The sequence below is a fragment of the Parasteatoda tepidariorum genome, chromosome 2, assembly GCF_982258835.1.
Source record: "Parasteatoda tepidariorum strain Cologne lab strain chromosome 2, Ptep-v5.0, whole genome shotgun sequence".
Lineage (NCBI taxonomy): Eukaryota > Metazoa > Arthropoda > Arachnida > Araneae > Theridiidae > Parasteatoda > Parasteatoda tepidariorum.
Window position 1 is genome coordinate 77,159,163 of NC_141756.1, and position 24,125 is coordinate 77,183,287.

General features: G+C 30.1%; 1 protein-coding gene across 4 annotated transcripts in view; it reads right to left on the minus strand.

The window, feature by feature from the left end:
- Positions 1-24,125, minus strand: part of LOC107454120 (cubilin-like) — a 338,300-nt gene that overhangs the window by 16,145 nt on the left and 298,030 nt on the right. For all 4 annotated transcript variants that reach the window (XM_071177702.1, XM_087157548.1, XM_071177704.2 and 1 more), the window contains 8 exons: positions 24,029-24,085; positions 18,793-18,970; positions 12,716-12,924; positions 10,398-10,605; positions 6,090-6,298; positions 4,371-4,412; positions 3,301-3,484; positions 1,037-1,230 (listed from right to left, as the gene is read on the minus strand). In XM_071177702.1, coding sequence (XP_071033803.1) covers positions 1,037-1,230; positions 3,301-3,484; positions 4,371-4,412; positions 6,090-6,298; positions 10,398-10,605; positions 12,716-12,924; positions 18,793-18,970; positions 24,029-24,085 — 1,281 coding nt within the window. The remainder of the gene's footprint in view (positions 1-1,036; positions 1,231-3,300; positions 3,485-4,370; positions 4,413-6,089; positions 6,299-10,397; positions 10,606-12,715; positions 12,925-18,792; positions 18,971-24,028; positions 24,086-24,125) is intronic.

Genomic DNA, 24,125 nt, shown 5'->3' on the forward strand with positions numbered 1-24,125 from the left:
TACATATCTGTAGGAATAAGCAGAATTTCACAATAATAAGCAACTTTCTGACTGATTTGGGGTATTTAGATTAAGGAAGATAGTGCTGTAGATTAACTCCTGACATTTACCGGACATTTCATATATTTAGGTTTTGTTCTTAGTTAGTCAGCATTTGTGAATATACGAATGATTGATAATGTTCTTTAAACCTTTAGAAAAAAAACGAGCTAAGAAATGCGTAACACATAGATTATTTTCATTTTTTTGTTTTTGACTCCGGCATTAAATATTATATTCAGTCCAATCAAACATCAGAGTGCTAAACACATAAACATATTTTTTAAACAGAAACCTAAACTTATTTGTATTGAAATATAAGAAATTTGTATTTTTTAAAAATTTATTTTAGTTTACAGTTTACATTACACGCTTTATACTGATGTGAAAAAAAAGATAAAATGATAAAGCTTAGAAAATTTCACTGGAATCAAATACGTCGTCATCTTCTTTAAAATGTCTCAAAACGTAAGGATAAACTTCTCCAAAAAATGTCTGGGTGCAAACAATAATTGGTACAATAGGTGCAAAAACGTTTCATGTGCTAAAAATTAACTGACAAATTGAAGTAAACTTAACTAGCACTATCATTGATTAAAACTTTATAGTTTAATTAGTTTAATAATTGCTACTTGCAAGCTGTCAAAACATTAAATAATTAGTTTTGAATACAATTAATTTGTAAGTGTTTAATTTTCCTATATTCAACCCCTCACCACTTTCGTGCGACTAAGAGCATGCTATTCAAAATTCCTGACCGTCACCGATATCCCATTGCGCAGCTCTACTGCGTTGTAAATAAAGTACCTACCAAGGACTAATATAGGGGCTCATACAGGGACTAATATAGGGATATGTCTTTATATATATGGTACCTACCTACCTTCTTAAACCATGTACATTAACTTCTAAAGTCGAATGAAAAGTCATAGAAAAAGAACAAGTACAATTGAGAAACACTAAACATTCGACATAATTAAAAAAATTTCTTATGTACCTGCTTCAAATTTGTACCGAGCTTTAAATCCCTGTCCCTGGGTTGTTCCACTTTTAAAAATCATGACTAATCGTGGTCCCTCAGATTTTAAGCTCGGTGGAGGATTTGCACCGCATAAGTTGTGATCAAATGCTTCCAACTCGTACCTCTCTTCTTGACCTTGAAGGTAGATTCTTAGAAAACCATCCGTGCAACTGAAATTAACAAATGGAAAGATAAGTGGATTTTTTCGACTGAGGAGATAATGGGATAAGGAGGCGATGACAGAAAAAAGAAATATGATAAACACAAAATAATAAATTTTTAAATCTGAGAAAAGCTTTAAGAATTATAGAAGGTTTTTTCAATCATTCCTCTAAACCCACAAGGAGGTGGTTGAAAAGTCACTGAAAACAAGATCATGCAAATACATAATCCTTTTAAATAATCCTTATTCACAGTGGCTGCACTAAGATATAGAATAATTTGTAATTCCCCCTCATTACCTAAGGGTATACCTGACTTCGTAGGCTGGCAAGAACAATTTTATTTTTGTCACTTGACTTTGGAAAAGAAGTATGGTCAGAACTACCAAAATATGGAAAAATTTACCATGTTTCTTGCTCTATGGGTACACCAAAAAGCTGGCTAATTTTTACCAAAAAGTTTTAATAATGCTGTTGGTAATATTGACAATAACATAAAATATTCGGTTAAATTTACTTTTCATATTTGTATTGTTTGCTAAATGTGAGGGAATAAAAACTATCAATTTGAAAAACAAAATTTACGGTAAGTCGTTATCAAATGAATGGAAAAATTCTTAACTGAATGGTTTAAATACCTTATATTTTGGTTTTCTTTACTATAATTATGTTTTTTAATACTATAAATGGCATTATCATACAGTACGGTAATTTTACCACAATTAACTACAGTAAATTTTAACAAAAATTGAGTTCTTTAGCCGACATTTTGTTATACTTCAAAGCAACTATACCTTATAAGTGATCTTGTGTAGCAATATATAAATACAGGCCATCTGATATAAGCGTTAATATAATATGTTTATTTTTAATTTCATAATACCTATAGGATCCTAAAAGTTTTACTTAATTTAAAAAACAACTATATTCTAAACATTTAGACAACAGTATGCCACGGTTCTTTCAATATTGTCACAGATATTTTCTTATAATAAAATAAGGGTCTCATCCACGCGTTTGAAGCATATGCAGGTTTAAAGAAAATTTGTGATATTTTTATTTCAAGTCTATTTACATTTTCTTTGAGAGCATTATCTTTATTTCCGCCTCTATGACTTTATAATTATTCTTTTGAATTAATCATTTCTTACCATGATGTATCACAGCAGTTCTTTGTCATTTTTTTGTTTTCTATACGAATCGGTTTTACTATTCTAGCTCATAGTAGCTCTATGGCATTTGTGGTTTTATATAAAATCAATTTTTCTGTTCTACTTCATACTGGGTCCAGCATATAGAATAAATTTTAATATTATACCTCATATTCACACATTCTCATCCTAAGTTTTACATAAAATTAAGTTCACTATACTGCTGGTCAATAAAAAAAAAAGCGAGCGTGCTTTACAACAGTTTTTGAGAAAAATGGCTTGACAATTATTCTCTTTTTATTGCTAATACCATTAAAGCTGCAATAGAATTTCAAAAAACTGATAAAAATATTTATTTATTTATATTTTTTGTAATAGATAATTTTACATAAATGTTAAATATGTAACTATCTCAATTTTGAGTATTTTCTCTCTCTTAGGTTGATTTTTCTATTATTGCACGATAGTATTGCAGCATATACTAATTCTTAACAAGTGGCTTTTACTCCTTTAGTTTTTTTTTTTATACAACTCTTTTCCACTTTTCGTCATTCTAGCTCCCAATCATTGTTTTTCTTTGATTTCAGATTAATTTTATTACAGATCTTATCTTATATCTTATAATTATTTTATCTAATAGTTATCTTAGTATCTTATAACTGCTTTGAGAGAGTCTATTTTCGCCATGTCCCTGCCAAAAAATTTTAAAAATTCGTGGAAATTCTGTTGAAAAAGAAAAATATAAGAAAATAAAATAAAAAGTAAAATATCTTTAAAAAAAAATTCTAATTCAATTAATATTGCGGATTTGTTAAGAAAAGTTTTGTAATTTTAAGATTTTAAATAAATAACATATAAGCGATAGTTGTTTGAAGTTTATTGTACAATATATCATAACACTTTATTTAATTCTTATTTCTATACTTACGTATTATTAATCGCAGGTATTTCAAATTTTTCAAATTTCAATTTGACTCTCTCTAGTCTTTGAGGATCTTGCATTCCGTAAACATAGTACCGACAAACAACATTCGAAAGATAAGGATATGGATAATTTGGTGAAAATACTGAGCCATTTGACCCTCCTTTACTTAGGATTTTTTGATCACATTCTAAAAAAGACAAACGTGAAAAGGATGTTGAATTTGACGTAATGGGAATAAAAAAGCATCTAAATTTTCAATTCAGAAGCACTAATTAATAATTATATAATTATTGGAAACAAATATAACAAATATAATTATTGTTTTCCTATTACAATAAGAATACTTTAATATAAGTGCAGGTATATTAAAAAAAATAATAATAATAATGATAATGATAATAATAATAATTATGATAATAATAGCAATAATAATAATAACAATGATAACAATAATAATAACAATAATATTAATAACAATAATAATAATAATAATAACTATAATAATAATAACAATAATAATAATAATAATAATAACTATAATAATAATAACAATAATAATAATAATAATGGTACCTATTAATAATAATTGTATTAATGACATCTTAATTTAAATTTAGAAATGCTTATTAATAATTTATGCAAAAATAATTATTGTCCCTATTTCAATAAAAATACTTTATTAATATAAACATATTAATAATAACAATAATAATAATTGTATCTATTAATGACATCTAATAATAATGAGACATCTTCATTTTCAATTTAGAAATACATACTAATTAATAATTTAAACAAATATAATTATTGTTCCTATTACAATAAAATATTGTATTATTATAAATATATTAATAATAACAATAATATCAGTAATAATAATAATAGTATCCATAACAAAAAATATAAGTAATGGTAGTAATAATAACAATTCTGATTAAAACAATAATAACTATAATTATAACTTTAAAACTATTATATATTGGTATTATAACTTATTTACTTAAATATTATTTTAGATATTTAATCTTTGATTCAATATAAACAAATGATATGATTTTCGAAAACACACTTACGCGTGCCTCTAATATGCTCTCCATCCGTTTTGCTAATAAAATCTGCAAATGAGAAAAATAAAAGTAACTGAAATTTTCAAAAAGAAATTATAAATTTGTTTATATATGATACAAGCTTTAGCAATAATTAGTTTAAGTGGTTTAGTTTAGTTACATTAGTTTAATTTAGTTTAGTTTTATTATCATTTTATCGACAGAAATTAAAGTAGTATGCCAGAGTACTTAAATCTCCCCAGGACCTCAGGGATGGACAACAGTGCAAGGAAAGTTTCAATCATTTTCTTACCACTACAAGCAGAAATAAAACTAATATTTTATCGAAAATTAGAATGTAGCATCAATCAATAGCTAAAGCACTCATATCTCCAATTCTAGATGACAATACAATTTTCAATATTTTCTGAGGGCAGTAAGAAGAAATTTTACCTTACTTTTATTAACAGAGTATACCATCAGAATGTATCAAGTGAGAATACTATCACAATGTAGCAGTTTATCAAATGTAGAGTACTAAACATTTACTGAAGCTGAGTGCTGAATGACAATATAAGTTTCAATGATATCTTGAGTCATGAAAGCAGGATTTATAACAGCATTTTATCGACAAATAGAATGTAGTATCATTTGTCAACTAGATTTGACTCTAATTCAGCATGATCTCTGCCTTTGGGGTATACAAGTTACGATCTTAATTATTCAAAAAGTGTGCAAGCAAACTTTTTATTTAAACAAAATATTGACTGTTTTCAGAAATTAACCAAAACCCAACCAAAAATAATAATGAGAAAAAATTTAAAAAAAAACTAAAAAATTTTATGTAGACCTAATAAGAAAAAATAAATTTTATATAAAAGTAAGATAGGTAAAATAATAAAAGTAAGGTAGGGTGTCAGAATAAATTAATATACCCTAACGTCTTTCGATAGTGATGCATCCTACGGTTATTGCTTTCAGACTGTCAAAAAATAAAGTGAATTTCTCTGTAAATTTCGTTTCTAGGGTGTGGAGACTCTTACACGGATGCCAGAGGATTTTCCGCTTTTAAACCTAAATACACGAAATTACAAAAATATTAACGCGTTCTGAAACAATTTACTGTATGATAGATAAACGGCCTATACTGCATATATTTTTTTCACATAGTTTATTTACTGGAAATTCTTCGTGTTTCACTACATTTTTAAACATTTTTTTTTAGTATTTAGTTACCATTTAGTGACTGTTGACATTATTGACTTTGGTTAGTTCAATGTTTAATACTACTGCAATAATCTACACATTTGTTACACCCACAATACATATTTGTCTCTTTGATTTTGAAATTAAATATTCTAATAATTTATGTCAGAGTAGTATTACGTGCTCATTCTAAAGAGTCATCCTAAAACTGGCCATTCGGAAACATTCATTTCCCTTCGTGTTTTGTATAATTAAAAACCACGTGCGTGCAAGTTTAATGTTTCTAAATTCAAGTAAAAGGTTAAATCTACGCGTATCTCAAATCTTATAAAGTGGCAATGCCATCTTAAGCCTAAAATTCCAGTTTTTAAAACGTTCCAGAATATGTCACAAATGCGGGACGACCAGGAGTAAGCGCGAAAGCTTTCAGGCATATGTCGGCCAGGACATGAGAGCGATTCATGCTGGCACGTATACGTGACAGTCGACGCAAAAATATTCTGGAATTTCGTGAATACTTTGCGAAACATTGTAACTTACCTAAACTAACGTAACGTTCACTAAACTCAAAAGCTGCTTTGAAACCACGATTAGATGTGTCTGCGTTTCTTTGCAAAGTAACAAATTTAACAAATAGATTTTCTGAAGATGAAAAAACAACTAAATTTCTTTGTTGGCCACAATATGTGTTTATGAGTGGGTATTCTTCAGATTCGCCATCGTAGATCTTCACAAAGTCAAACGGGCAACTGAAAGAGAGATTAAAAGTTACACATTGCAAATCTTAATTGTTGGAGCTGAAGGATACAGCTGAAATGAATTTAGTTGAAAAATGTTAAAAACAATTTCCGATATATAGTTTACAATATGTTACGCGAAAATGAAAGACGACTGACTTTTTGTTTAATGATCGGATCTTCAAGTTGCAGGACTCAGTATGCTAAATAATTAGTGCAGACGATATTTGAAGTTACGAAATCAGATACAAAAAAGTACTATCTCTGAAAAAACATGTCTTTTTTTCGATGGATTCGGATCTCTGGCAGTTCTCAAAAAATTTTATTTTTAGAATTCGATTTCTTAGGAAATGTACCACCGATTTCTCTCAAATTTTGTATTTTAAAATGTCAAATTACGCTCTCTAAAATGATGTAGAAAATCAATGTATTTCTTACTTTTTGACTATCTAATAAATGAAAAAAATCAGCAAATATTTTTTATAAATATTTTTAAAAAGTACTTTTTGCATAGAATTATCATTGGACAAACGAATTTTATAATTGTGTGCAGAAAATTTTCAAAAAGCTCGTAAGATATGTCGAAATACGCAAAAAGTAAAATTCCAAAAGTAACATTAATTAGGGATTCAAAATTTCGATCACTCTCCTGACAAAAATATTGGGACCATATTCCCCAGATTGTGGCTATCCCCTATATTTTAATATAAGTCAGAAACTGGAATCTGTTGATAGAAAGGTTTGTTTATTCAGAGAAAGTACGTTTTTGAATCTGATTTTGTAATTAAAAATATCGTCTGCTTTGATTAATTAGAATATTTGAGGTAACTCCATTGGGCCACTAGAATGGAGTCCTAAAACGAAAAGATCCGATCATTATATCAAAAGCTATTCAGAGTGCCCTGGTTTTTTTAAATTTTTTTTACACACAGTGAAGAAAAAAACATATACAGAAGAAAGTACAACTAGACACAGCCAATGTGAACGGAGAAAAAGCTTTAATGCAGAAAATTGTTAGTACGAAACTAAAAGAATACGTATCTCAGAATAGAAATTCTTTCAGTCAGTCTAAGTTATAATTGCCAATCAACTTTAAAGCTTATAGGTCGACAACTAATTATAAATCCCGGCTTATGTCAAAGATTTAATCTCTTTATATTTATTTAGTATTTGTAACAAAACATTTCAAATAGTTGACAATTGAAATGTTTTTAATTGCATAAAGTAATTTTAACGTTCATTAAACTTTAATTAAATACTTTTCAGTAAAATTCGATTGTTTAGAAGTTGAAAGTTTAATAAAATGCAAAGACCCTTCAAAGTTAAGGATACGATCTAAAATTATTCAAGTTTATTCCTCAAAGAAAGATCATTGCTTTAAATTACATTGTATATATTTGTTTACTTGCTTTCTCAAATTTTACATTCAATCCAATGCAGACCCTACCTTTATTTAACTAATGACATAAATAAGATAAACTATTTTCATAGATATTTAAGCTTATATTTTAGTTGTTGTTGCTGTCGTGTCTATGCATACAGTGCTAGTGCAAAGATTAGAGTCCTGTAAAAGTCTTGATAACAGGATTTGCAAGTTCTGGAGCCCGATGGCCATGCGCACTCCAAGTTGAAAGAGGGAGCCGATAATGGCCTGGCAGTCAAAAACATGGTCTGGAGTTAGCTGCAAATGGGGGCAGTACTTGCAGATGGGATAGGATTTCATATTGGTGCGTGAGATCTTCATGCCTTTGAAATGTCTTGCACATAGCCTAGCTATTGTAGAGGAGAGGTTTCTTGGGCAGTTTAGATCGGGGACTGTTGCCTTGCTGAAAAGCTGGTTGTATATCCTTTGCCTGGCGACAGCATTCGCATCTGCACAGGTGACAGCTCGATGTTGATCTTCGTCGATCGCGTGCTTCCTTGGAGAGGCCATCTGCGCATTCGTTCCCCTCGATTCCAACATGAGCTGGGATCCACTGGAGAGTGCAACGCATATTTAGTAAATGGAAAAGGGTATCAATTTCTCGCGTTATTGATATTTTACCGTTATGTATAGCTTCGAGTGCTGATTTTGAGTCTGAGAAAATCACAATTTCTTTTATTGGGTCTTTTAGAGAATGGGAGCGACAATGGTCAAGAGACTCTTTAATAGTGATTAATTCGCTAGTGAAGTTCGAAGCAATTTGGCCAGTGGGTATTTTGAGTTTGACGTTAGATGATTTTAGTATTGAGTATGAGTAATATCTTCAAACTTAACAATAAATAAAGAGTGGTAAATTAAAAATGATTTGAAAAGAAAGAAGTAGACCAAAAACCCTTGTACATGTATAACAGCTTCATAATTGACAAAAATATTATTTTAGAAAGTCAAACAAAATATCTCGGGGAGTCAATGTGATGACTGGCATTACCAAGTGCCCCACTGATGTATAAAGTTCTTATTTATGTAGTGAGTCACTTTCAATGATGAAAAAAAGAGTTAAGTTATCCTCACTTTCAAGTTTGTACAGGTCATTCCTATATTAATTTAAAACTAATATACATTCTGTTTATTTCTTTTTTCGAAAAGATTGCTTCACAATTCAAACAAAATAAAAAAGAAAGAAAATAATACACTTACTAGACTTTAGGATCTGCATCATAAAATGTACCAAAATTTGAGTAACCCAACGATTCAAATAAGGTTTTGCGACTTATTGAATAGCAAATAGCTGATTGCTTTCTAACAATTTTACTTGAAGCAGCAGCATGAAATATTGTCTGAACTAGTGTCAGCATCGGATGTTAGACAGGGCATAATAATAATTGATATCATAAGAACTAATTGATAATTTTAGGCATTTAAAAATAATTAAGTTTTAGAATTTATCGAAATGAACGTGGAAAAAAATTATCAGAATAATCATTTACAGGTCATACTTCCCTTTTTTTCAGTTAAAATTATCCAATTTAAATAACTTTACAGACTAATTTTACAATCATAGCCGATCAAAGACACTTGCTTGTAATGAATGTATACCATGCATAATTCTACTGTCCCGCAGTGGACTGATCGTTAAGACGCGGTTCCCAGCAGATCACCGAAGTCAAGCATCACTGGCTGCGGTCAGAGTGCGGGTGGGTCCACTTGGATCAGTCTGCGTAGGGACCGAGGGTGTGCGGTATTGGTCCTCGTTAAACTGCTCTACCGTAAAGTGCTCGATTTCGCGTGCAGGTCGTCGGGCTACTGAAGCGGGGGTGCCATCCCCTCTGCAGAGGATCAAAATTGTGATGGCATGTCTTCGGATCCTCCTCAGGGATGCTTCCCAGACCGTCGCCAATAGCCCATAGTGCAGCTCCAGTGGGACGTAAATGAACTACTACTATTACTACTACATAATTCTACCAATTGTTTACAAAGCATTTTTACAGAAGCCCATCGTGTGCCAGAAGGTCATGACAGTAAAGGCTCCACAATTTCGTGACGAACGACATGATGCGGTCAGAATTGCGCACATGCCTCCATTACTTTTTTAGACTAGTTAGTGCCCATCTGTCTGTGAGGGTTTTATCCCGCCACTGATGATAGAGTTATATTCTTCCTCAAATTCTGTTGCGCCACAGAGGATAATTCCTTACTTAACCGCTTGTAACATATGAGTAATACAACCCTTACTTATATTGGAAATATGAGTATTTCAAAATACTGTTAACATGTTTTTCTGCTAAATTCGTCACAAAGTGCCATTCCTTATCCAGACTTTTATGAAACCTATGTCCTATAATAAACTATTGCAGATAGAATAATTTAAAATATAGGATTATAATGTATAAAATTTAATAATTTTGCATCCAATATGTATAATCAACCATAACATGTTTCCTGTCTCAAAAATTTAAGAATTTCAAAATAGTACTTAACAAGTTCTTCAGCTAAGTTTTCTTACCTTAATCATTTAAAAAGAATATGTTTTAAAATAAACAATCGTGCACATAGTTTCAAGACATTAAACTAAATAAACTTACAAAAATTCTAATAAAATTTTATAACTAGAATTACCTTCCCTAAAATAGTTTAAAGATTAAAACTTACAAAAAAAGTAGTATAATTATAGTAAAATCAATCACTCACTGTGGTCCTCCATACAACAAATCAAAATCCATAAACTCAAGCCTCACTCTTTGACCTCTCTTTCCATAAAAATTATAGCTGCAACGAAGATTTTTAGGGTAGACCCCAGGGTAGGTGGGTGACATCATCTCTCCTTCTCTTTTTCTATCGCTATACACTTTATAACTGCATACTGTATTTGGTGTTGGGGTACCCATCAAATACTGGGCTGAAATAAATATGAGTTCTTAATACTTGAAAAGAATTTTTTTTTAAATTGTATAATTTACATTGTTAGTATAATTGTCACTCCCATTGTATAATTGACATTGCTATTCTGTATTTCAAATTGCAATCTGTTATAGAGTTTAGTATACAACATTTCACAATTTTTATTTTCTTCTAAGATGTATACTCTCAGTGTTCTAATATTGAGTTCTTTAAAATGTCTTAGAACATTTTGTTAAAAAAAGAAAAAGTTATTTTAAGCTATAACGTATAAACAAAGAACATATATAGGGCAAGGAAGCTATAGCTCCCATTGACATAGTGTGAACCGGTTCTTCAAGGTTTGGTACGGGCCCAGTATAAACTTCACAGTATACGCACAGTATATTAGATAGTATATTGCACAGTATACGTTTATCTATATCTTTCTTTATAATTTATCAAAAAATAAAAATACACTTTTAGAACTTTTCCCCACAAAAAATGCAAAGTAACTGAGTTATAATTTAGGAAATTCCTTGGAAACTGGAAAACTGGAAGAAGATAAACTGGACCCGCTTATGGTATTTTTCAATTACTGATTTTTAATTCAACTATTAATTTCTTTACGCCTTAACCAAATTTACTGGAATCTACACTATCATGAAGAATTAATCTTAAATTTAATAACAATAATATTTATATGAGCAGAAATTCATATTTCACAAATTGCACCCATCGCTTACAGCACATTGTGCAAACTGTATAACAATGTTTAAATACCCAATATAGTTTACCATATTTAAAAATGGTTTGGAAAATTTTGCATCTGGGCTCTCAGAGATCACACTCAAACCAAAGGATAAACAAATATCGTTGTAAACTAAGTTTTCAAATTACACATGCATAAAATATACATAAAAATAAAATGCTTGGCATATTACGACGCAGATATTTGGTCCACTCAAGCACATGTATCAGTTTCTCAGCATTACTCGTTTTTCATTTTATGTTGGCAACGTTAGTTCACATGTTCAAATCTGTTTCGATTTTCGCATTCCCAGCTATCATTCAGTCTTAAAAATAGGCACTTGATCCATCTAAACATATCGTCTTTTAACATTTTTATAAATTTTCAAGACAAAAGAATTTTTTTCATGTTAGCAAACCTGTCAGACTAGTTCTGTAGGTTTTGAAATATAAAACTTCTAGGTTAAGAAGCGTTATAACATATATGTGTCATGTATAATATATATTAGAGGTACGGTGCTCAAAAAAATACAAACAGACAACCCTGAATAACTTTTAATCTAATGATTGAATCTTCACGTTCTAGGACTCAATCATAATGGTTCGAGAAGGTGACCTGAAATATACTAATTAATTAGTGCAGAGGATATTTTAAGTTACAAAATGAGACAGAAAAGTGTACTTTTTTCTGAATAAACATAGCTTTTTTTCAACGGATTTGGTTTTCTGACTAGTCAGTAGAAAATGTAGGGAGTAGCTGATATCTGGGAAATACGGTACCCATAATTTGATCAAGAGAGCGGTGCAAAGGTACGACCCCCAATGCGACCCCTTAATGCTAATTTAACTTTTTGCGTATTTCCCTACATGTCGAGAATATTGTGAGCGAATTGAAATTCTTTTGCCTGCAATTATAAACGTCGTTTATCCCAAGATAATTCCATGCAAAAAATAAGTATAGTAAATAGTTTTTATTTATACAATTATTTATAAAATTTTTTACATTACTTTAAATTATGCAATTAAAATTTGAGCGAAATCAGTTAAATAGCTCCTGAGAAATTGAATTTTTAAAAAAAGTCGTATATTTAAAATTCGATTTCTCAGGAATTATGCAACCGATTTATCTTAAATTTAATATTTTACCATGTAAAATTACATATTTTAAAATGATGTAAGAAATCATATAACTCATTAAAATTTTTTCAACTGTTATTAAGTAATTTAATAAAGAAATATCTGAGGTCACCCCATCTAACCATTAAGATTGAGCCCTGGAATGTGAAGATCCGATCATTAGATCGAAAGTTATTCAGGGTGGTCCGTTTTTTTCCCCACTGTACAACCTGCATTGAATTCATTCGATGTATATCAATTCTTACCTGCATCTATAAATTCGTAAGTGCCACCGAAAAGATCTGGTGTCACACGCGTCCTGTCAGTATAGAAGGCAAGAACAAGCGTTTCATACATAGATATTCGAGATACGGGGATGTTTTTCCCGCATATCCTTCCTCCAAAGGGTGTACGTATAAGCTCCACAGAGGGATCCTCAATTTCCATATATAAGTCGATGTATTCATGATTACACCTAAATTAGAACACAACAAATTACATTTTTTTCCTTTTTAATAAAAAAAAATAAGAGTTGTTTAACTAAAGTAACAACTAAAATAAGTAACCAACTAAGATATATTTTATGATAGATCGTTTTAACCCCTTAACGATTGGTTAATTCATAAGAAAACGGTCATAAAAGTGCATATCTTTTTTATTAGTGCTTGTTGATTAGTGCTGACATCTAGTTTAAAATAAACTAACTATCTACAATTACCTTAAAAAATATCCTGGTACCGCCATCTGGTGAGTAAAATGATAAATAAATTTTTTTCCAGGCAAAAGAAATGAATTAATTTTATTCTTATTGGCGCGTTACTACTAAACACTCCAGGCCAGAAATATCACAGGAGCGAGAAATAGAGGACGAAACCTCACCCCGTCATTTTCTCGGGAGCGAGAAGGAATGGGTTAAGGAGCCTTTAAGAATTGATTCAGCATAAAGGATGAGCAATTACCCAATTGATATCTAGTTAGTAGCATTTTATTTTATTTCTTATAACCGGATTTGGGCAATGGAGATAATTCTGAGTTTACGACTATTAATTCAATTTCGTAGCCTTATAATTTTGAACGCAATTCAGAAGACAAGACAATTAGTTCCACGATTAAGCATTGAGACTAACTAGCTCTTGAACAATTTTTTTTACTGAACTAACTAGTATTAACGTCACAGGGGCGAAAATCACAAAAGCCTTTCACGGTTAGCCCATCGACGAGGGGATTTTCACCCCTGATCCGTCAACAACTGTGGATATTTTACGTTAGTCTTGTGAGGAGTGCAAACCGGGAGCAGAATTCATGCCAATTAATCATTGCTGGGATTTGAACCTGAGTGACCTCATTGGGAGGTGAACACTCCATCTCCTGAGCCACGGAGGGTTAATTACCAATATTTTGTTTTATAACCGTTATTGAACAATGAACCCAATTTTTGGTTTACAATAACCAATGTTCCACTCCATAGTCCAATCTAGAATAGAAGGGAACTGTTGGATCAATATTGGGAAAAATTTGACTTCGTGGAGCGTTACATGTAAAGGAAAAGTACGATAACTTCCAAGGCTTTGCATAACTGCAAGGGGTCTCTTACCCACGATCCGTCTACGCTGAGGATATTTTACGTCAGCACTGTGGTCGGTGCAGAATTCGTATTAACCAGCCATTGCTGGAATTACCCGGTTCACCTCATTGGAAGACGAACGTTTTATCCCCCTGAGACACGTGACTCAATAATCAGTATTGCATTTGATAAATGTGCATAAATGTGCATTGGAAGACGAACGTTTCATCCCCTGAGACACGTGGCTCAATAATCAGTATTGCATTTGATAAATGTGCAAATGTGCATTGGAAGACGAACGTTTTATCCCATGAGGCACGTGGCTCAATAATCAGTACTGCATTTGATAACTGTGTATAAATTTTTTATTTTCTAAAAGTTACTGCAATACAGAGGACGAAGGCACTCCTTGTAATTGTTTGCTTCCGTGGTTTCTAATTGCCCTTGTTCAAGACGATTTTGTACTAATTTTTGTAAAAATTAGTCAAATTCTTTGTTTTCCATTTACGCTTTAAATCCAATTATCGCTTATAGGGTTATGCAATTAAATCTGAACGTTTAATAATCTTATCAGTTTAAACAAAAACTAATTGACAAACATTAAAAAAATTACAAAACTAAGTAGAAGCCCACCTGATTTATTTCTGATTCTTTTAAATAAAGCATTTGAAACAAAATAATAAATTTAAAGTGCAGCAAAAAAAGGAAATAACAATACACATCTTATAAAAACAATAATATACGACAAATAAAAAACAATAACATACAAGAACTAATAAAAAACAATAACATATAAGAACTAATAAAAACCACTAATATACAGCAATTAAAACAAATATTTTACCGTATTGCAGTTGTAACAAAACTATAACGAAGACTTACCATGTAACAAATATCGAATGAACTGTTACAAAACTAAACATTGATAATTAATTTCCCTATTTTTCAATAAAAAGTGGTATATATATATATATATATATATATATATATATATATATATATATATATATATATATATATATATATATATATATATATATATATATATATATATATATATATATATATATATATATGTATATATATATATATATATATATATGTATATATATATATATATATATATATATATATATATATGTATATATATATATATATATATATATATATATATATGTATATATATATATATATATATATATATATATATATGTATATATATATATATATATATATATATATATATGTATATATATATATATATATATATATATATATATATATATATATATGTATATATATGTATATATATATATATATATATATATATGTATATATATATATATATATATATATATATATATATATATATATATATATATATATATATATATATATATATATATATATATATATATATAAAACAAACTTGGTTTAATTTAATTTTTAGAATAACAATTGTGAAAAATAGCATTATATTGTAAGGATTTAATAAATGAAAATTATTGTAAACACACATTTTGAAAAAAAAAAATAAATTGCCTTATAAAGTAAATAATAAAAATTAGCTTAAATTCATAATTACGTGATCATAAATTCGCAATAATTTAATTATGCAATTTAATTAATTGCTTCCAGCGAATAACCATATCAGATTTTCCATTAAAACCAATAAATGCTTCAGCAACTGCAATATTGGGAAGTTACCTAACAGGCTAATTTAATTACTATCTCTTGTTCCTGCAGGAATCTAAAAAACGTAAGAGCAGAAGTGTTCTGAAGTAATTATGCTCCTAAGAAGTTTGTTCGTCAATAAATTTTCTGGAAACAAAAAAAAAAGAATTCTTGTCGTTAAAATGTTACGGAATAGTAATTTTTTTTTATTTCTGAAGGGGGAAATGAAGTTCTTGAGACTTGACAGGTAGATCGATAGAACGTCGTCCCTAATGGAATTGCGACCCCCTTCTTTGTAGACGAACAAAGAATTCGTGCTCAGTTTCTTTTATAGTGCAATCTGAATTTTAAAAAGACTGAGAAGTTTCCCAGTTACATCCGAAAGAGTTTGAATAAATTAAGGCCCGTGATCAATAAATGATACTATTCAATTTCTATAGGTAGGGAACATTTAAACATGTGTTTTGCAAATGGAAAACAAAATTAACATGTTTTAATCATTGGTATAATGTTCAATGTATTAATTTCATAATTCGTACACTGTGAAAAATTCCGAATCAAATAACGGTATAAAGCACCAGAGCTTTTGAAGCATCATACTTAAATACATTTTTAATGTAAAATATTATACCGTAAATTTTACAATATTTATATATTTTAATGCAGTAAATTTCACAAATATTATATCATAAATGTTACGGTAATTATAATTTTATTTTAAAACCGTCGTTGAACAGCAGCCCCGATTTTCGAATTTAAGACTACTACTGTTCAACTACGCAGCCTTGTAATTTGGAACCCAATCCAGAAAGCAATGGAACTCCTGGATCAAGTATTGGGAGAAATTCGCCATCGTGGATTACTTTTTAATAGAACTAACCCGCATTTGCATTATATGGAGAGGACGACCTGGAGAACCTACCACGTTTAGCCTGACGCAAGGGGACTCTAACCCATGATTCATTTACCATTGAGGATATTTCACGTCAGCAATGTGGTCGGTGCAAGCTGGATGCGAAATTCGTATTGACCAGCCATTGCTGGGATTCGAACCCGATTCACCTCATTGGAAGGCGAACGCTCTATCCCTTGAGCGATCGCGGCTCACGATAATTGTTATTGTAATTGTTAATGCATGTCTGATTTTCTTTTTTTTTTGTTCTGTAGCAAATTCCGATAAAAATGAATTTTACAGTAAATGTAACAGCACCATGGTTGCCGGTACTTTTTACCCCAATTTGATCCAGAATTTTTTACACTGTAGTTAACTGCTCTTTGTTTTAATTTTAATCTACATAGCTTGCTAAAAATATTTAGATTTTAAGATATCTAAACTAAAAATTAAAAGAAAATATATGCGAAACAGGATTGCGTCGTGAGCCATTAAAGTCGAAAAATATAGCAGACAATTATTGAAAACAAATTGCCACCTAAAACGAAAGCAAGAAATAAGTCTCAAATTCTTAAGTACATGATCATGAATTCACAATGATTTAACAATGTAATGTAATTAATATTTCCAAGAAATATAAATATCTGATTTTGTGCTAAAACCGATAAAGGATTCAAATGCATTATTGGGAAGTTACCCAACAGGCTAATTCAGTTACTATCTCTTGCTCTTAGATGTACCTTAAAAAAACGCAAGAGAAAAAGGGTTCTGAAGTAATTATGCACCTAAGAAGTTTATTCAACCATAATTTTTTTGGAAACGAAAGAAAACATTCCATGTCATTAAAATGGTAGGGATTAATACTTTTTTTATCTCTGAAAGGGAAAATAAAGTTCTCGAGATTTGACAGGTAGATCGATAAAATGGCGTCCCGAATGGAATTGCGACCCCTTCTTCGGAGACGATCAGAGAATATGCACTAAGTTTCTTTTATTATATAATATAGAATTTAAAAAGAAACTGACAAGTTTCCCAGTTATATCCGATTGTACGTGCACAAATTAAAATGCGTGATCAATAAATAAAACTACTCAATTTTCATTGATTGTAAAAATCAAAACATGTGTTTTACATCAATGAAACTGAAGTTAATTCTTTTAATTAACCCCTTAACGAGCGGTTAATTTTCAAGAAAACGGTCATAACAGTGCCTATTTATCTTATTAGAGCTATTTTATTAGTGCTGACATCTAGTTTGAAATAAACTAACTATCTACAATTACCTTGAAAATATCCTGGTACTGCCATCTGATGTGTAAAATGAGAAATAAAATGTTTTCCAGGCAAAAAAAAAAATGAATTAGTTATATTCTTTTTGGTGCGTTACTACTGAACACTCCAGCCCGGAAATTTCACGGAAGCGAGAAATAGAGGGCGAAACCCCACCCCGTCATTTTCACGGGAGCAAGAAGGAAGAGGTTAAGAAGTAAGTTTTAGCGAAAGATTTGTTATTAATGATTTTAATTGGGGAATAGGGGTTAATTAATCACAACATAAAATGACATAAAAACAAAATTAAATAAAAGTCTTTTGAATAATGGCTATTAAATAGATTTGAGACACCTTTTTTAGCAGACAAAATAAATATTTGCTTTCAGTCTAAGTTCCTTTCCCTGATTTCTGTTAATTCTTAGAGACTAATTTCAGCAGTTTTTTCAAAAAATAATATGTAGGTAATAAATAACCTATATTGCCGGCTACCAATATTATGCTTCCATTCACCGTTATCATAGTATAACATTGAAGTGATTTTAATTAGAGTGTTGTCAAAATCTCTTATTTTGAAAAAAATCTGTTTAAGAACTTTAATAGGCAAGAAAGCTGCCTATATCATTTTATATATTTGCTTTGAATTCAAAAGTGTGATTATTGAGTTCAAATTCAATTCTCCATAAGTTCCGGTTAATGCAAGTATTTGTGATTAGGTGTTTTAAATTTTGATTTTAAAATTTAGAAAAGTTTCTTTATGATTTTTTTTCTCCAAAAAATCATAATGCAAACATTTAAATGAATTATAAAATTTCATTTTTATTGTGCGTACTATCATTCTCCTTATTAGGTATTGATATACCACTGATAATAATACAACTAAGCAGACTTATTTTATAATCACCTTATATATCAATTAAAAAATGTTATAAACCAATATTTACTGTGGTTTAGCTCCTCTCAGTCCAAAATGGGTGAAAGTAATTTGAACACGTTCGTCTTCTGTGGCAATGAAAGTGTAAATGCACTGTCGAGAGTAATTTTGCTGGTTTAATATGTATGGAGCGCTGAATGTGCCATTTTTCAAACCATCTGAGTTGCTTACAAACATGCGGTCACACTCTGAAATTTGAAAGAAAAACCATAAGTTAATCTATAAGCATTTAGAAATGTTTTCAAAATATACAATGACATTCACGGTGATTCAGAGACTCTGGTATACTTTGAAGATGGTATTCCTTAGTATTCTGGTATTCCTTAAAACTTCCATATTTCTGGATCTCCTTTTGCTAAAAGAGGATCCCTATTTAAAACAGGAATCTTCTACCTCTTTATCAATTGGATAATATTTACATTCATGATTATTCTAATTCTAAACACTATGAGATTCGTATTGCTTTTTAAACGTGTTTTATCAAAGCACACAGTTATAATTTTCATTCTGAAATTACGGTAAAATAACCTGCAACAGTCTGTCCATCCAATTTACCAAAATTTCATGCTTAGGAATATTTTTTGCCTCTATGGTTTAGAAATCATTTACCATTAAAAAACCATGAAAACTATATGGCTGTAATCATTTGCAATTAATATAGTTTCTAAACCATAAAAATGAAATTCAAACGGACATTGCATTTTTTTGGTGCGGCACCAATTATGTGGGAATGATGGTTTCGTAATCTAATAGTAAAAGGGTCACCAATTTTAAAATGTTGTACACTGGAAAAGCTTTATGTATTTAAAGAATGATATAAATATTTTGATGTCAACGCTTGGTGACGAACCCCTGCTCAGACGGTCATGAGATTGAAAGATTAGCAGATTAGTAGCCTTTCGGCAACAGTAAGTACTATGCTGAAATGAACTAATTTATTTAAGGTGAGTCTTTTTGGTGAGGCTTGAATTATGGTTGTATAACCGTATTAAAAAAACAGTCGATGAGCTATTTTTCTCACTGAATATCTCACTTGAATATTAAAATTTTTTTATAATTATTTGACTGTTTTGGTTAATATAGTGAAACAACAATTACATAAATAATTATTTCACCATTTTTATTGAGAAGTTTCTAACAGTATCAGTATCAATAGTCTGTTACGTATACGCCACGTTCATGCCGATTGTCACGTATATAACGCTCTCACTACCCTCTTAGCGGTGTGCCCTAGTGCGTTTTCGTTCATTCCATGCCGTCTCATATTTCTAACAATGTTCCGGTAGGTTTTAAAATCATATTTTAAGCTCAATATGCAATTTTATCCCAATAGGATTTGAGATACACGTAGATTTGACCTTCTACTCGAAATTTTAAACATATAAGACTCACATGCATGTAGTTTTTGATTATATAATCACAAAGGGGAAAGAAATATTTTCAAATCGCACGCTTTACGACGAGTACGCGGTAAAGTCTGATTCATATTATTGGAATAATTAAAACATTCGACATTAAAAAATCTTTTACTTTGCTATTTGCTATTAAAAATATAATGTCTCAAGCATGCATATTTTGTAGTATTTTTAAACATCGAAAAAAATCATAGTTGATAATGTCAAAAGTCTTGTGAATGTGTCTTGCAAATGATGAATAAACACCTAAAAAAATGTTTAAAAATGGAATGAAATAAGAATAAAATTTAAATAAATATTGTATGTGAATGAAAATTATCTGAAGTCTATCAACTTTGCAGGGGGTACATTATTGAAGAAGGCGATCATATTTCGGTAATTTCGTGAATTTAGGCTTAACAGCAAAAAACACTTCGAGCCTAGACAGGTGCTCGCGAAAAATGCCCCACGTCTCAGCAGTAAGCTTGCATTTGCAACTCCCATCGTGAAAGGATTAAAAATAGGTTGATTTTATAATCCAGTGACTTCATTAGTAGCTGTCACTGCACACTGTGTAAAACATTTCCTCAAAAATGAGCAAAATTGCATCAAAATAGTACATCCAAAAATTTTTATTCAAATATGAACACCCCATGTATTCAAAATTGAAACAGCATATACTCATTATTGAGTAAAATACATAGCCTCAAAAGTGGCGTGGGGGTAAGATATGTGCGAGAGAGATGTTCGCTGATTGCCGGCTGGATCCGAACCAAGGACCATCGTAGTAAGATGCTCTAACCACCATAGTAGTTCAGCTAAGTACAAGGGGAGGATAAAAGCTATATATAGTGGTTACCGCAAAGATAAACACTGGCATATTAATTTCCAAAAATAGTGCAAAAGTTTTGAATATGGGAAATATTGGTCCCAATAGGACCTATACGTCAGGAGATAGGTAATTTTAATTTTTGCTCATTTTATTAAAAACTTTTAAATAAATTAAATGTATGAAAGCGCTTTGTATATAAGGTTTTCAAATTTGATTATTATTTGTTTTACAGCTTTTTGGCAATTTTGACAAAATCGAGAAAATCTTTTACAGTGTACTGAAAAATTAAATTACATTAAATTAATTACATTTTTAAAACTGCAGTTATAGAATGACGGGAAAAAGCATCTTGCACAAACTTCACAGCAAGCATTTTATAATGTCTATATCTCTTCTAGAGATATTTATTAGAACAGTTCTGAGAGGTTACAAAATGGCAGCTAAATATTGCTTCATCAATTACCGAATACATTTTCAGTCACTGGTTTACATTTCACTCGCCTAGTTCCATTAAATTTATTATCAAGTTCCTCCTTAGGAGTTGCGACAAATGTTCATTAGTTCGCTTTGAAATTGATGGTCAGATTCCTTAGGGTAACAGTTTCACAATATCGAACTTGATGTGTATCAGATATTATAACATTTCCATTTAAACTCTAAAAGCTTCTGAATATGTAGCTGTCAATATAGATGCGATGGTTGCATCTAGTCTTACTTTATTAACTTCAACTATAAATTAAGGTACCTTAGAAATGGAATTGAAGCAGTTTAAAAGTATTTAATGAACAGTTTGCACATTGTTATTTATCTGAAGTTTAAATATTACATTTATAATTTTTTACTTTTATTTTTACCCAGTAATATCAAAATTACTCGCTTTAAAAGAATGGTAATAAAAATTACATTTAAACTGGTATTTCTTTTTTTAATTTCAATAAGAGGAGTTGACCTCATAAATAGGAAGCCCTAACTTGATAATATTCTAGATTTAAGGAGCAAAAATTTAAATGAATGATTGATTTATCACTGTTTTAAACCACTGTTTTACTACACTGTTTTAAAACAATCTTGTTGTTCCATTTACATAAAATTTTGTATGTTGATGGACGATAAAAAGAAACATTGTGCGATTTATCGTAAATTGTCTTAACATTAACCAACTAACCATTGAAGACCAGAGAACTATAACGGAAACTGCTGATAAAGTGTTATGGGCTGTTATTGCAGTAACTATCAAAAAAGGCAAACTATAATAACGCAAAACATTGAATACTTTCTTTACGACTTGCTGTTTCTGTTGACCATATGTCTGCTTCCATGTTTTCGACAAAATGTTTGAAAAGCAAACAAACCAGTCAAGAGCAGAGAGCTATAACGAAAACTGCTGATAAGGTGTTATGGGTTGTTATGGGTTGTTATTGCAGTAACTATCAGAAAATACAAACTACTACAATGTAAACCATTGAATACATTCTTTGCCACTTGCTGTTTCTGTTGCCCCTATGTCTGTCTCCATGTTTTTGAAAAAATGTTTGAAAAGTCTGTAGTCTGACTGTGATAGGAAAGAAATCACCATCTTTAAAGAAATGAAATTTGAGATAAATTGCTAAGTTTTAAATATTCAATACACGTCAAAGTACTGATAAATGCACACATGTTCTTACACGTATATATATTTATCAGTAAAAATCAATACATGTATTTAAGGATTAGTCCATTTTTGTTAACGCCTCGACAGTCGTTGGCGTATACACACGCTTCGCAAAGATGATGCGTTAACTGAGCCTGGGGTATATATACGCTTCTTCGAAGTACGCTTTGCGCAGTGCTTGCCCTGCACTACTATCAGTCAAGCTACTCCCACAGCATTGAAGAGCTTTTTATTCTATTTTGAATGATTAGAAGAGTGATTTTAAAGACTTTCAGACAAGAGTTGTGATTAAATTGAGAAGAGTGCCTCTTCTTTTTCTCCAATACACACCAAAAATACACGCGCTTCTGTGGAAACCGAGGGAACTGGGAAAATGAACCTCGAAATTTTCCCCGGTAGGCAAGGAGTTAATTGTAGTCTAAATGATTGATAAGTTCAGCCAACTAGTGTGAAACAAACATCCTGTTTTAACGAGGAAATTGCCTAGGTTTAAATTATCTCGTTATAAACAAATCGGTCAGCGTGTACATTATAAACAAAAGTAATTTTATTATATGAAGCAATAGTTCTTATCATTTTATCAAATCTCTTTTGAAGGAAATGGACACATTTATTAGTTACTAAGTAAAAGGTTTTCTGTTAATTCTCATTTTGTGTAATAATACAGCAAAAAATCTCAATTCTTTAATCTTAGGATCAATTTCCATTTTAATAAACTTTAGGAAGCATTTACCAATTGTGAAAGATTTGTGAGAAATAAACAATTGTTATGTATCAGAATGCTACAGGAGAATTAGTAAAATACTATGTTTCAGTATTCTTTTAATCTTTATAGCAAAGTGCTCTAATACTATTTTTGACAATATTTATGGTAAGTTGCTTATTAATGGTGTTGACTGTTACATTACTTTCCATAAGTCAAATATAGATTTAACATTTATTATAAAATTCCTATTGTTTATCAGATTTTATTACTTTTGTTTATCGCTTTTTTTTCTCATTCTTTAGATAACTTTAATTTTTCTAGAAAACTTTTATTTTAATTTCTATTTCTATGGAATTTTTGTTTTGTTCTAAATATATAAATACTATAACTATCCTCAGTTTAGTTATGTAGTCGCAAAATAACATTCCTAAATAAAGAGTTTAAATAAAAATTTATTTTTATGATATTAAATCCTTTTAAATCACTATCTTTACTAAAACAGTTTAAAAAAGGAATCGAGAAAAATGTATAGTTTCGAACCAATAATAAATAAACGAGGGGTTAGTTAATTTTATATATGAATATTTAATTTGTTTTAATACATTGAATGAAATTACCATACTTAAAACAGTAAAATAAGAATTAAAATATATAGTTATTTACTTGTTGCATCTTCTTCTAAAGACACTACTGAAGAGGTTACAGGAGTTGTATTGGCAGCTGTGAAAACAATAAATAAATTTTTTAAAAATTTATTACA